Source organism: Vidua chalybeata, chromosome 18, assembly GCF_026979565.1.
Source record: "Vidua chalybeata isolate OUT-0048 chromosome 18, bVidCha1 merged haplotype, whole genome shotgun sequence".
NCBI lineage: Eukaryota > Metazoa > Chordata > Aves > Passeriformes > Viduidae > Vidua > Vidua chalybeata.
The window spans coordinates 3,042,482-3,057,646 of NC_071547.1; the positions used below are offsets into that span (position 1 = coordinate 3,042,482).

At 47.9% G+C, this 15,165-nt stretch overlaps 2 protein-coding genes across 9 annotated transcripts in view; one reads left to right on the forward strand and one right to left on the reverse strand.

Annotated features, from left to right (window-relative positions):
* The first annotated feature begins 46 nt into the window (after positions 1–46).
* Positions 47–13,581, forward strand: RNF34 (ring finger protein 34). Of its 5 annotated transcripts, none has more exons than XM_053959133.1 (8): positions 47–264; positions 992–1,068; positions 1,819–3,610; positions 7,915–8,133; positions 9,466–9,855; positions 10,186–10,239; positions 10,487–10,688; positions 11,759–13,581. In XM_053959133.1, the coding sequence occupies exons 4-8, from the start codon at positions 7,930–7,932 to the stop codon at positions 11,944–11,946; spliced, it is 1,038 nt and encodes a 345-aa protein (XP_053815108.1). In that variant the 5' UTR covers positions 47–264; positions 992–1,068; positions 1,819–3,610; positions 7,915–7,929; the 3' UTR covers positions 11,947–13,581. The 5 variants fall into 5 exon arrangements, with proteins under 5 accessions (XP_053815108.1, XP_053815106.1, XP_053815109.1 ...); XM_053959131.1 differs by having other exon boundaries at positions 3,520–3,610; XM_053959134.1 differs by lacking the exon at positions 1,819–3,610.
* Positions 13,582–13,789: 208 nt separating this feature from the next.
* The window catches only part of KDM2B (lysine demethylase 2B), a 113,513-nt gene continuing 112,137 nt past the window's right edge, over positions 13,790–15,165 (reverse strand). For all 4 annotated transcript variants that reach the window (XM_053959128.1, XM_053959129.1, XM_053959126.1 and 1 more), the window contains one exon: positions 13,790–15,045. In XM_053959128.1, the coding sequence (XP_053815103.1) occupies positions 14,864–15,045 (182 nt within the window). In that variant the 3' untranslated portion in view covers positions 13,790–14,863. The remainder of the gene's footprint in view (positions 15,046–15,165) is intronic.

Here is a 15,165-nt window from a genome sequence, read left to right on the forward strand (position 1 = left end):
GCTCGCGCCGCGCCGCAGCCAATCAGAGGAGGGGCTGTGCGCCGCCACGGCGGGGCCGCCGCGACGGGCCGGGCGCGAGAGAGACGTTCCGGGGAGAGAAGGGTCCGCGCGGTGGCGGGGCTGCTCCCCTGAACCGCCCCGCAGTGCGGCCAGGCCGGGGACAGCGAGGGCATGGGCTGCGCTTGGGCCGCTGCGGCCCTGGGGACTTATCTGCTAGACATTTTCTCTCTGTGCTGGCACTGCTGAGGCACCGCAAACCCTGGGGTCAGTTCTGGGCCCCTCACGCCAAGCTAGGCCTTGAGGGGCTGGAGCGTGGCCAGGGCAGGGAACGGAGCTGGGGAAGGGGCTGGAGCACCGGGAGAGGCTGAGGGAGCTGGGAAGGGGCTCAGCCCGGAGAAAAGGAAGCTCAGGGGGCCCTTTGGCTCTGCACAAGTCCTGACAGGAGGGGACGGGCTCTGCTGCCAGGGAACAGGGACAGGAGGAGAGGGAACGGCCCCAGGCTGGGCCAGGGGAGGGGCAGGGCTGACATCAGCACAAATTTCTTCACTGAAAGAGTGGTGAAGCATTGGAAGGGGCTGACCAGGAAAGCGGTGGAGTCATGCCTGGAAGTGTCCAAAAAACAGGCAGACGTGGCTCTTTGCAATAAGGTTTGGCGATTGGTCACAGGTTGGACTTGATGATCTTGGAAGTCTTTTCTAACTTTAATGAGCCTGTGACTAATGGAGCTGGCCACACCTGTTGCAGGTGAGGTACAGGTGACCAAGGGCAGTGGCTTGGTGGGGTTACTGCTTTTGGGAGCTCTCTAAACAGACAAGAGTCTAGATTAAAAAGGAGATGTTGTTTATTCTGCACAGGCTGCAAGGTGGAGGTTTCCACAAGTCAAGCAGCCCAGGGGGTAAAAAGTTACATCTTTTATACAGTAACATTTAGACGGACCCACCTATCTAATGCATTTTCTCTGTGCTCTGACATGAGCATTTCCATGTTACAGAGCTCACCACAGAGTGAATTCACTCCCCTCCGGATTTCCTGCAAGTTAATTGTGATGCCAAAAAGGTGTTTCCACATGTAAGTTTTTATTTTCTCAATAACTTGTTAAAGTACTTGATTAAGGCATCATATTCCCAAAGAAAATACTCCAATTATTATAATGGTTCTCATTTTTCTAAGTGAGAGCAAAACAAAACTCAATATTATTATACATCTGCATGTCCCTGGGGATTTCCATTGCTCTGCTCCTGATTCGTGCCTGGGGGTGGGGAGAGGAGGAGGAGGAGGCAAATCAAGCTGGGGGTAATTTTCTAGGATACATTTACATTTAAGAAACTTAACATTGTAGCTTGCTGCTGCTGCGGGCGTAATTAACGATCCTTTCCTCGCCTTCAATGAACTCATTGAGCTGTGTCTGAACACAGAGCCCAGGAAGTAGCAGCAGCTATTATGTTTTAAAGGGCAATTTGCTGACATTTCCTGAAAATAAAGCCCGGTGGCCTGGGCGGAAACACGGAGCTGGTGGCGTGGCAGGGCAGGGAGGAGAGGGGGTGAGACAAAGGCCGGGCTGAGCAAGGGCTGGGAGGGAAAAGGAAACGACAAACATCTGGTTCTGATGTTTCTGTGCAAGGCTCTGGAGCCAAGGTGTGAACTCTGCTGACAATCCTTCAGTGCGTGGTGCAGAGAGAACATTTAGAATACACTTTTGAAGGGTGTTTAAATCAGCTCTCAGCCTGAAACCCAGCAGTGAGAGATGACTCTGATTGTATTAAATCCAAGATTAGGTAATGCAGTTGAAGAAGTCATCTTTTATCTCACCTAAAACAGGCTGTGCCCAGCAGCGAGGCCAGAGGGGGCACCAGGATGATCTGAGGAATGGAGCATCCTGTGAGGAAAGGCTGAGAGAATTGGGGTCGTGCAGCCTGGAAAAGAGAAGTTTTGGGGTCACCTAATTGTGGCTTTTCAGCGCCTGAAGGGGCCGACAAGAAGGAGAGAGACTGTTCACAAGGGCCTGGAGTGACAGGACACTGGGAATGGCTTCCCACTGGCAGAGGGCAGGGTTAGATGGGGTTTTGGGAAGAAATTCCTCCCTGTGAGGGAGGTGAGGCCCTGGCACAGCTGTGGCTGCCCCTGGAAGTGTCCAAGGCCAGGCTGGATGGGGCTTGGAGTAATCTGGGATAAGGGAAGGTGTCCCGGCCAATGGCAGGGGATTGGAAATAAATGATCTTTAGGGTCCCTTCCAACCCAAACCATTCTAATTCTGTGATTCCCTGATCCTTCCCACAGCCATTAATATCCAACCTGAAATCCCCAGATAAAGCCCAGCCATTCAATTTGTCCTTTTAAACTTTACTATTAAATTTTGCAGATTGTTAAATTAAAACCAAATTCGTATTCCTGGGAAGAATCCCTTCCCTCCCTCTGGCTCTGGTGCTGTGTAAAACCTTGGGGGATTACAGAGTCGTTGTCACCTGGTTTTTGGTGGCAGAAGGAAATGGGACATCTCGCAGTAATAGATTTAAATCTTTTAATGCTGCTTTGGCACAGTCCAGGAGGCTCAGCAAGGGCAAGGCTTTTATTAATAGAACCTCTTGAAATGCTCCTTTTCACCCACGGAGGAGCTGGCACAGTTCAAGAGCCTCGTTTAAAGCCCTCAGCGTGGTTACAGTCTGCAGAAAAAGTCATCTCCAATCACATGTTAAGGACATGATTCATCCAGATCTGCCCAAATTAAGGCAGGAGTGGCAAGTGCAGCTGCCAGCACTGTCACCAGATCTCAGCTCTGTCAGGCCCACGTTACTCCCTAAAACATCTGTGTTTGGGAGGATTTCTTGTTAGCAAATCCTTAACAGAGAAAAAGGGAAAATGTTGGGTTTTGCTTGGTTTGGGACAGCTTTTACCCCATTGCAGTGACTGCATGGGGAGTTCTCATCTTTTAATGTAATATTAATAACAAAAATGTGTCTATAACTTGGTATTTCAAGGATGATACTGAGTTGACAGAGTTTAGATGACATAGAACTTCTTAAAAAGCAAACTGTACTGATATTTTTAAGGTGACTTGAAGCAATCCCTTGCATGAGAAATGTGAGGAATGTGCCATTGCAAGCTCCAACGTTGTACTCACAAGGCTCTCCTATTTTTTTCTGTCACTTTGACTAAAACAGCAAGCTATTATTGGGGGGAAAATGAAGTTTTTTTATTAAGTTGTATACAAGTTCAGAGCATATCTAAAGCCTGTCAGGGAGCATAAGCATTTCTGAAAAAAGGTGCCCTGATTTTGAATTAAAATATGGTGTCAATGCAAATCCAGAAGCTGGGCTGTGTGCACTATCTGCTCTTACTGAAGCTGCCAGGACTGTGCCATTCACGTGGCAATTACACACCTCTTTTTTTTTTTTTTTCCCTTTTTTACCCTCTTCTTGTATCTCATTTGCTCCAAAAATAGATCCTTCCTGCAGAAATTAGCAGATTGCATCCAACCCTTTGTAGGGGTAAATTTGATTTGTGCTCTGTGTTTATTTTCAGCCACTTTTGTCTGTTCCTCTTTTTGGCAAAGCCCTGCCTGGTTCTTGGCCCTGCGTGCTCTTACATAAAGCTTTCCTGAAGCCTTGGTCAGGTTTGTACTGCTGGGTTTTCTTTAATGTCATCTTCTGGTTAAAAGCTTTCAGTTCTTGCAATCTGTGATTATTATTTTATATGTGTATATATATATATGTATATCCCACTCATAGCCTAAAGAAAATAATAATGGCATCTAGGAGCTCACTAGAAGTGGATTTTAAAATAATAAATATTTTCTCAAGTTTAATGTTTCTCACCAAAGGCTTTGGTAGAATAAAACTGAAAGAGGGTGGATTTGGGTTAGGTGTTAGGGGGAAATTCTTTACTCATAGGTGGGCAGGCCCTGGCACAGGGTGCCCAGAGAGGCTGTGGCTGCCCCTGGATCCCTGGGAGTGCCCACGGCCAGGCTGGAGGGGCTTGGAACAGCCTGGGACAGAGGAAGGTGTCCCTGGCATGGCAGGGGTGGCACTGGAGGGCTCCACACAGGGAGGATCCACAGCCTCCCTGGGCAGTTCCAGAGCTCTGCCACCTTCCATGAGCGCTTCCTCATGTTGAGGTGAAACTTCTTGTGGTTTTGTTGATGGCCATTCCTCTTCATCCTGTCACTGGGTACCACCAAAAAGAGCCTGGCACCATCCCCCTGGCACCCCTTGGAGATGTAGGTATGGGTTGATGAGATCCCCTCTCGGCCTCCTCTTCTGCACGCAGCGCTCCAGCTGTGCCAGGGCCGAGTGGAGGGGCCGCAGCACCTCGGAGCCCCCATCGGTGCCACTATCGGCGACTGCATGGGTGCCACGCTCCGTGCCCACCCTCGGTGCCACTATCAGTGACTGCATGGGTGCCACGCTCCGTGCCCACCACTGGTGCCACCATCGGTGCCACTATCGGTGACTGCATGGGTGCCACGCTCCGTGCCCACCATCGGTGCCACTATCGGCGACTGCATGGGTGCCACGCTCCGTGCCACGCTCCGTGCCCACCATCGGTGCCACTATCGGTGACTGCATGGGTGCCACGCTCCGTGCCACGCTCCGTGCCCACCATGGGTGCCACGCTCCGTGCCCCACCGCTGCCACCCCCGGTGCCCCCGCGTGTCCCGGCCCCGCTCGGGGCATTTCCGCGCCCCCTCGGCCTCGCCGTGTCCTCTGCTCCCATTGGTCGCTCCCGCTCGCCGTCGGGGCGTAGCAGCCAATAGGCGCGCGGCGCGGCGGCGCGGCAGCCAATGGCGTGCGGCGCGGCGGCAGGGCCCGCCCTCCGAGCGGCGGCCCGGCGGGGTCGGCGCGGGGCGGGGGCGACGCGGCGCTGGAGCGGCGGGAGCGGCCATGAAGGTGAGGGAGGGGTGGGGAGCCGTGAAGGTGAGGGGCGCGGCCAGCCGGGAAAGCGCTTCGCCCTCTGCGGAGAAGGGAGGAGGGGGCCAAGCGGGGAGAGTGACGGGGCCGGGAGCCCGGCGGGATGTCCGGGCCGGGCCGCCCCTCCCGGCTCGCCTCAGGCCGCGGCCGCCGTCCCGCCCCGCTCTGAGGGGCGCCCGGGCCGGCAGCGCCGAGCGAGGGGCCCCGCGCTGAGTCAGCAGCCGGGCAGGGCCTGGCCGGGCCTGTGAGGGGCGCAGCGGCGGCTCCCGGCGGGCCGCAGCCCCGGGCGCTCCCCTGAGGCGCCGCGTCGCGCCCGGCGCTGTTGGGCCGTCCCGGAAAAGCTCTGCTTGGTCCAAAGGTGGGTGTAAAGAGGAAGTTTCAGTTAAAATGATTAAAAATAAATCCCTCCCACCGCTCTCCTGTCGTTCTGCGGCTTTGGTAGCACACCCAGCTTGCACAGGTGTGTCAGGAGCAGCAGGTGAAATCCTCGTCAGCTGAATAAACACCCTTAAAGCTGAAAACAGCAGCAGCGAAGTTGGGACGCAGGATTTTGCTCCTATGAGATGCACATAAGGTATGGAGAGGGACGGTACCGATGGCAGCTTGTCCGTGGAAGACTGATGGTTTTGGTGCAGAAATTGGGAATGTTTTGATTAATTCTCTAGGGAGGGATTTTTTTGTTTTAGCGTGTTTAATTTGTGTGTTGTGTTGGTGCTTTTCAGCACGGTGGCATTTCTTTTGCAGAGCAACATGGAGAGTCTAGACACTGTAATTCAATTATCAGTTAATGACCTGAGGGCACAGAAGGAATCCACAGGTGATGTGGGTTAAGGAGAAAATTAATGCCCACGTAGTCCTGTCAGCTTAAGTGAGTGGTTGGCAGCAAGATAAAAATTTTCTGTTTGATACCAACAACTTCGGTGTGTCCAAAATGGGTGACGAAAAATTCCTAAAAATACATATGTTTGGTGTTGACAGTGGTGTCTGAACAGTTGTTACAGGCTCTGGTATAAAATAAGTCCAAGAAGCAGGTGTTAAACTCTCAGGCTGGGGTTGTGGTATCAAATGTCTCATGTCCTTTTGGTCATTGTGTGTCCTGCTGCTGCTGTGACCCCCTGAGGCCATAGTTGTGTAGAAAAGGAAGTTGAATTTTGACAGGTCCTTTTGGTTCATTATTTTATTTTTCTGTTATTTAAATGTGGCTGCTTTGAAATATTTTAGATACATAATTAGCTCCTCAGTTTTGAAGAAGAGGTGATGAATGAGAGGAATGGTTGTGTTACAGTTTTCCCTTAAGATGAGAGGAAGTATTTTTCAGAAGTTCTAAGTTTTAAAACTCAGAGCTCTGCTGAACTGTCATTGGTTTTCAGGATGTATTTCTGGAAAGCTAATTCCTCTTGCCTAATAAACCAGAATAATTATGTTTTGTCCAGGGAAAATGAATCTGAATGCATTTCCACAGTGCTTATAATGGAGAAGTATAAAACAAGCTTTAGTTTGGGGCTGGAGTGAGCTGTGTGAGCTCCCTGGAGGTGAGAGAAGGGCTGCTGGAGTTCATCCCCTGGAGGAAGCTGAGGAAGATCTCCTGTGCCCAGGGCACAGAGGGTTCTTGCTTCACCAGGATGAATTCTGCTGTTGAAATACCCATAATGATGAGTTGATCTAACAGATGAGAGGATTTAATTAGAATGCATATTTGATGTTGTAACTGAAGCTCCTGTTCTTACCTTTTGTGCTCTGTGGTTTGAAGGGAGACGTTCTGGCCCATCCCCAGTTATTCTGGCATTAAGTTCCCACAAATGTCAGAGGATTCTGTTCAGTTCAGGGCAAATGTGCAAATTCATCTAGAAATTGGTGTAGTTACACCAGGAATTAAAGCACCATGTCACAGAGCTGAAGTGTGTGTTCTGGTTGGTTGGGGTTTTACAGCAAGATTTCAAGCAAGAAGTTGGGGTTTTACAGCAAGATTTCAAGCAAGATTTACAGCAAGAAGTCTCAAAAGCAATTCTTTTCTGTCTTGGTGCTTTGGAAAAAAAAAAAAAAAAGATGCTGCCCTGGAATGAAAAAGAGAACAGCTGTTAAAGGAAAAAACATGAAAAAGTAATTGTGTTTAAAGGAAGTTGCACCCTCACTTTCCTTTCAGGGAGAACTGGATGTGATTCTGTTTGTCCCTCATGTTTTTTCTAGCAGGTCTCAGGGAGCCACCTGACAGTGATTACACTCGTGACCTGCCCAACTTGGAGTCCAAATTCCACCTTTAAGTAGAATATGAGCTTTTGATAGAGAATCAATCCAGTGCTAAAGACTTCCAGGGATAAAAAATAGCACTTTGCTTATGTGTTCAGAATTCCCACTGTTGAAGATTATGTGACTCAAAACTGAAATACAATCAGTAGAAAATAAATTTATTTAGATTTATTTTAGCTTTTGTTAGACATTCTGTAAGGCAACAAAGCAAGGAGAAATCTTGAAAAATGTTTCTTTCTTAGTGAAACCAGACTGTAATTATCTTCTAATGAAGGTTGGTTTTCAAGTTTGAAAGCCAGGAGTGTTATTTTAGAGAGAGTTTTGTTGTGAGTCATGGGAGAGCTGGGTGAGTTCTGGAGCAGATCCTGCAGGGACAGTTCTGCATTAATCATTGGAAGTCGCTGTTTCTGCCTGTCACCGTTTGGGGTTTGCCCCTCACCTACAATGGGCTGCCAGTCACTCCTTCCTTGCTCCGCTGTTGCATCACTCCTCAAACTCCTGACTCTCTTTGTGGGAATTGTCCAGAAGAGGAGTTGTGAGTGTGAGCTCCCTGTGCCTGCGTTGGAGGCAAATCTTTCCCCCTTTGGTTTCAGCTGGGAGCGGAGCTGGTCTGGCACAGCCCTGAGCGTGCCGGGAGCCCGGAGCTCCGGGAGTTGCTGCTGGGGTGATGACAGATGGAGTGAAGCAGCTCCTCAGCAGCAAGTCCCATCTGATGTGGGCTTCCAGATCCTGATTGTCTGCGTTTGCTCTGTGATGTTTTCAGGCGGGAGCTACTTCCATGTGGGCTTCCTGCTGCGGGTTGCTGAATGAAGTCATGGGCACGGGAGCAGTGCGTGGCCAGCAGGCTGGCTTTGGGGGAGGTGCTGGCCCCTTCAGGTTTACACCAAGCACAGGCTTCTCAGCATATCCAGCTCCTGCTGCAGCCAGCACCAACATCGTCTGCAAAGCCTGTGGACTTTCCTTCTCAGTTTTCAGGAAAAAAGTGAGTATATTTCCTATTGCACTGGATTTTTACCCCTCTGAACTCATCTGTGGCGTACTGGGAGATGAGTGTTTTTCTCAGAAACCTGAGGCAGATATAGGCCTCGGGGAGGGAGGAAGTGCCTTATTCTGAGGTCACAGGAAATGATTGTCAACCAGGATTAGAAGTTAGTAAGTCTGATGCTCATTAGTCAGTGACACGTTGGATCTGAGCTGGCCTGGAAATTAATGGACTCTGATTTTTAAGATACATGTGTTAGCTTCAGAATCATGAACAGTAAATCAAATCTGGTATTGAAGGTGGCTCCAAACAGTGGCTGAGTCCTGGAGTGAACAAACTGGGTGATGGAAAATTTAAAACCTCACAATACAGTATTAGAGTTTCTCTCTGGAAGTTCTCACGCAGTTCTGGTTATTTCCTGACCAGCTTTAGTTCTTCTTAAGGCTGTTGTGCTCCAACAGCCTCTTCCTTCTTTGGGAGGCAGATTGGTGGGTTAATGCAGATAAATAAAACTGAGATAATTAATATTTTATTATTTCTGTGTATCACAACTGTCCAGGATTGTTATTTTGTCCCCTCAGTGACCTAATCCTCTGCAGCTCTTTCAGGTATCATGAAGCCTCTTCCCTCAGTTTGTGTGTTGTTTTTCCCTTATGTGTCCTGTTCACATGGCAAGGCTTTGTTGAGTGAAGCATTGTGTAGGGACATTTCTGAAGCCAATATTAATTTACTACAATCATGAAAACTTTGAGGAGTTTGGGTTTGTTCACAGCAGCTGGAAGCTGACAGTCTTGCCTATTCCAGCTTTTGTGTATTGTGAGTCCTTTGAACAAAGCTCTCTTCAGAAGTGACATCTGGGATTTTGGGACTGTTTCCCTCCCATGTGATTCATCACATGTGAGGCCTGCTTTGAGTTCTTGCAGTCAGTTGAGGAAGCAGTAGGTTCTCTAAAGTCTGGGGTTATACTGTTGTTTTACACACATGAAAGCAGCAGTGACAGTATGTTCAGAAGTATTTTAACAGACCATAAAATTTGTTTTAGTTTCGCTTGTTGTCTAAACTACAAGTTGACTACTTGATTAATTTGTTTATTTGTAATATTTGTCACTGAAACCTCAAATCAGCTTCAGTAGTGCCAGAAGAATGAGGGACTCCCTGGGAACACTTGCAAAATTGACAGGGCAGTTTTCTGTATTTAAATCTTAAAAATTGTCTGTCACAACTGACAGTGGAAGAGCTAATGGTAAATTCTGTAGCCTGGAGAAGCAGAGAGCGGGGCCTGGATTTGTTTCCTGTGACCCAGAGCTGAATGGTTCCCTCCTTTCCCCTCAGCACGTGTGTTGTGACTGCAAAAAGGATTTTTGCTCAGTTTGTTCAGTCCTACAAGAGAATCTCAGAAGATGTTCCACTTGTCACCTGCTGCAAGAAACGGCCTTCCAGCGCCCTCAGCTAATGAGATTGAAAGTGAAGGATCTGCGTCAGTACCTGATCCTCAGGAACATCCCCACGGACACCTGCAGGGAGAAGGAAGACCTGGTGGACCTGGTGCTGTGCCACCATGGCTTGGGGGCAGAGGAGGACATGGACGCTGGCAGCTTGCGCTCGTCGCGGTCACAGAGCTCGGGCTTTTTTACCCATCCCTTTTCCACGTCTGTGTCCATGTCAAACCCAGGAGAACTTGCCAACAGAAGGGGAAGCACAGGAAGTGGAACGCCTTCACGGGTACAGTGATTAACATGTTTTATGCAATAGTATTGCTTTATTTTATAGATTTTTTTTTAATAGTTATGTATCAATTTAAAATAAAACACCAATTGATACAGTTTGGAGAGACAGGAGAAATACTTTTTGTACCCTTCACCTGAAAGCTGGGGATAATTAGCAAAGATTCCTAGTTCATGTTAGAAGTGACTTAAATCTGGAATGATTAGTAGCAATTGGAACTTCAAAATGTCATTTCATTGTCTCCTGAGATCACCTTGGTAGGAAGGAAGGTGTTTTATAAGGGAAAAACATGCGGTTTTATCCTGATAAGTTTCATTTTGTACACAGGGACAAACTGAAACATCTGTAAATAATGAAGAAGAAGAAAGTGCAGAAGAGCAGGTGAGATACGAATTATCCAAAGAATAGATTTTTGGCATGTGACACCATAAAGTGTTTTATATCTCTGCCAACATTTGGCCTCATGCTCTGGTTCTTCCAGAGTTTGCTGTGTCTAGCAATGAATGTCTGCACACACTGGCTTCAAAAAGAATTAAACTTTAGCCAAGCTGCTGCAGCTTCACGTGCTCCAGCTCTGGTGCTCTGAAGTAACCAGGGCAGTTAAAAGCACAACACTGATGTGTTTCAGACCCCGGGGCTGGCCAGGAAGAGAGCGAGGGCCTCCCTGTCCGACATTTCCAGTCTGGAAGACATCGAAGGGTTGAGTGTTCGGCAGCTGAAGGAAATCCTCGCCTGCAATTTTGTCAACTACTCAGGATGCTGTGAAAAATGGGAACTTGTGGAAAAAGTGAGCAGACTATACAGAGAGAGCGAGGAGAACCACAAGACACGTAGGTTTATACTTTATTTCTGCTTTCTTAAGACTACTGAGTTTCTGGTTTGGTTCTGCCAGTGGAAGAACGTGGTATCTGACCTCTGTCTGCTCTGCTGGAACACCTGGAAAATGTGTTTTAACAGTGCAGGCTCCCCCTAGAGTAGCTGAACATGGCTGTAGTGATTAAACAAAGCTTTCCAGGATTGTGCTGTTTTTTTGAGACTTTTCTTCCGAAGCTTGGAGAGCTCAGCTTTCACGGTGAAGGTAAAATTGCACAACTGAGAACTGGTTCCTCAGAGAACTGGAACTTGGCACCTCCCTGTGCTTTGCTGGGTTTCACAGGGCATTAGCCAGAGCTCCTCTGTTGCTGTGCAGATCAGGGCACTTTAGGTCTGTTACTGCAGAATTAAAATCTACAGTGACAAAAGTCCAAGTTCTTTGGTCTCAGTCCACATTTTCATAAGGTTGTTCTGTGGCTGCAGCTCAGTGGCTGCTGTTCTACCCTCTGCCCCACACAGCATTTGGAGTCTTTCACTTGTGTAGTTTGTCCTCTGACCAATTCTTGCTTACACAAAACTTGGGGAAAAAAACGTGAATTTAAGGTTTATTTTTTTTCGCCATTATCTGATAGAATACTCAGTTATTGATGGCGATGGTGACTCTATGCAATGAGACTTGACAGGTTTTGTTCACTTCTGCCATCTTTATGGCCTACTTAAGGCTTCTATTTCTTAGTCTGCTTTATTATTATTGTGTTTAATCTTCTGAGGAAAGTGTTCTGCCAAACAGCGAGCTCTGACGTGGAAACCCAACACGCTCTGATTTTTAATCCAGCATGTTATTTCGCAGTCATTACATTCTGAATTGAAAACAAGTTTCTTGAGTTTAAAGAATGAAGCCAAATATTGGATGTTCGCTTGAGGAGCTTTCTAGTTCTTATTTCTTTGCTTATTTTTGGAGGAATATAGATTAATTCATAGCTGGGGGTTAAAAAAGTTCATGTGAGGGGATGGAGCATGGCTGGGCTGGAACTGCCCTGGCTCTGCAGGGCCCAGAGCCGTGACCTCCCTCTCTGTTGGTTTGCAGAGGGGGAGAGGATGCAGCTGAACGAGGACGACGACAGCCTGTGCCGGATCTGCATGGACGCCGTGATCGACTGCGTGCTGCTGGAGTGCGGCCACATGGTCACCTGCACCAAGTGCGGCAAGAGGATGAGCGAGTGCCCCATCTGCCGCCAGTACGTCGTGCGGGCCGTGCACGTCTTCAAATCCTAACCCAGCCCTGCCCCCCGTGCCCCGGGCAGGATTCCTGTGGGCAGGATTCCTGTGGGCAGGAGTGCTGGGCTCTGGGGCACGCGGCAGCGTTGTCGTTTTGGTGAAACTTGGCCTTTTCAACATCAAGATGTGGAAGTTGGTGGAAGGCTTTTCAAGCAGCTCCTGCAGCGCAGGGCTGGGCAGGCCCAGGTGCTGCCCCACTGACCTTACAGCCCCACAGAGTGTTGGAGTCAAACTGTTTACAGCAGTTCTTGCTCTCTTCTGAAGAATCTCACCTGTCCTTACGCATTCAGCACTCGGCAAGTGGTCAGCAAACACCTCTGCTTGAGCCTGTTAGCCTGCGGTGTTCTCTAGTGCATTAGAAGCAATGAATATATCAGTTGATTATTCAGCTTTTCCCTAATGATAGAATGTATCTGTTCCGACAGCGTGGCCGTGGTGCTGGTGTCGGACACGGCTTAGGAAGCACTGCCATGAACTGTTCCCGCACAGAAGCCCTTAAGCAATCTTGCTTTATGCTGATTGCTCCCTCTGAATGTCTGTCATGACACGTGTGCTGTCTTGGCTGTTCTCTGTCAGTGTACAAAACACTCCATCACTCTGCAGGGCTCAGGGGCCACACCGGGCTCTGCCTGGTGGGCTCCAAAAACCAGTTACTAAGTGGTTTTTAGTTTAGGAATAAACTATTTTTTTAAGAAGGGGTACTATAGTAAACCATGTTAGCGTGGTCCTTAATCCGCTCATGCCTGTTGTAACTATTAATCTGTGATGATTGTACTCCATGTGCCCAGCCTGATGTTACTGTGAATCCTGATCAGGGGCACCACCTCCTTGCTGCTAACGTGGAATGTACGGCGTTACTAACCTTAACTGGGGAGGGGAGGCAGGAGCACGGACAGTTCTTGTTTAAAATCTCCTGTTCACAGACTTTCACCCAAAGCCAAGTCACCCAAACCAGCTTCCCAGGGGCTGCTGAGGGCCCTATATTGCTGCCAGCCCTTGGCCCAGGGTCAGGCTCAGCTTTGTGCCATGAGCTGGGATCCAGGTCCTGTCAGAGCAGGAATTGTAAGGGTCCCTGTAGGATGTCTGAGCAGTGACCTGGGGAAGGGAGCAGCAAGAGGACCTCGTGCTGGGGGTGAGAACAGTGTGCCTGTGACCAAGCATGGCCACAACTGGGATTGGTGAAGCTCACTGTAAAAAAGAGGTGAGGAAGAACCATGTGTGTCCAGTTATTCTTTAAGCAGAGTTGGTTAAAAAATGTACAGTTTCTCCTTTGATTTCCAATGTGACAGTAAAGTTCCAGAACAAAGGCTGTGCTTGGCTGAGGGTGCAGGACCTGAGAACTGGACCTGTGCTGCACTGGCACCTGCCATTTTTGTGAATCCTTAAGCTGGCTTGGAAGGGAGAAAGCAGCTCCTCCTCACACAAAACACAGCTCCAAGCTCTACTGGGTATTTTTCAGAAGGGAGCAAACCTCTCAATGGCTTTATTTTTTAGAAGTAACTTTTTAAAGGTACTTAATTCCTGGAGTCTGTCCAGAGGGGAGGCTAATGAAGACAGACATGCCCTCGGTGTTATTTCCATACTGCTCATTAGCCACTCGAACTCAATAAAGATGGGTGATGGGCTCTCTCAGCCTCTGTCTCTTTTCTTACCCAGCCCTGGCAGTGCTGAGGGTTACTCAGCTCCAGTTTCAATGTTCTCAAGCTGTCGGTGCTCCTGGAGCCTGACCTGGGCAGATCCCTGGATGTAACAAGGCCCTGGAAAATGCTCAGAGCCCTGGGCCAGAGCTCCCTGCAGCCACCCCCACCCTGCCCCAACAGAAACGTGCAGAGCCAGCGCCTGTTTTTGTACAATTGTTTATACAAATTCAACAAAGGTAAAACTGCATCAGGAAGGTCTACGAAAACAACACCGTACAACAATGGCACTTATGAATGCAGAATTTTACAATCAGGAAATAACCATGTTATAAACCTTAAATGAGAACTCAACTCACACTTCAAAGAAAGAGAGACTACGTTTGACCATTTATTCTACTGCTGGACTCACTGTATAAATTAATTTTATATTGAGTACAAGAGCTCATGCTACAGAGTGAAACCCTCCTATGTGCAAAAGCTGAAATTGGAATTTTTTTAAAATTTTGAGAAAAAGGTGATTTCTATACAGATAAAAGTGTTTTACTTCAACTATAATTTACACCTTATTTCCACAACATGCTTATGTCACTTCTGAAGTATACAAAGCAGGATATAAACTTCCATTAAAACATGCTTTAAGTTGAAAGTATGAACCTACTTTTCCTGACCTGGGCACGTTTGTAGATAGATACTGCCTACGAAGTATAGGTTAAGTTCTCGCCTACCATAAGTAAAGATAAAAATTGGCAATCAAAACCGAAACACTGGTAATGCATTCAAACATTGCATAAATAATTTTTAAACAATTTTTGTACAAAAATAGTTCTGCATAATGTAAGATGTAACAAAACAAAACGTGTTAAGAAGGCAGAAATGCAGTGCGTGGTCCACTTAAATGACACCAACTTTTTTTTTTTTTCTTAAGAAATGAAAAGCAGAAATCAAATTTACACTACCAAGCACATGCTGTGGTACTTTAAATAACAGTATTTCTTGGAGCTCAGTCCTCTTCCAGGGTGTGAACAATTATCATCGGTAACAGTCGCCTTATGAATTTGCATAAGAGCCAGTGCAGGTCATCCCAGGTGGACTGAATTAGTGGCACAAGTTGAAATTCTTAACATGGGTAGTTTCACGTTGTTCTCTCCTCAACAAGAGTTGTAAAATCCAATCGTGGCATTTTCTGATATTCCAAGTTCCCAATTGAAAATAAAATCCCTACGTGTTCTTAGTCCCTTCCCCCCCTCACCCCAGTATTTACACGAGTCCTTTAACTAACTCAGTTTTTGCAGAAGTTTTTCTTCCACCTGCCCGAACTGGACACTCACGGACATCTCTGCTATGAACTGCTCACAGCCCTCCTTCGTCACTTGCTTGCAGTACCTCAGGTCGATCTGGCAGATGTTCCCACACCGTTTGAAGTAAGACAGGCACTGGTCAGTGACCTTATTGCAGTCTGGGGAGAGCAGAGGGGAGAAATTCAGCACTGAGTTTTTCCTCCAGCTCGAGGAATCCCCACCAGCTCCGTGCCCATCCCCCAGCAGTTGTGTAACCCATAGGATCAAGCCAGGCAGCC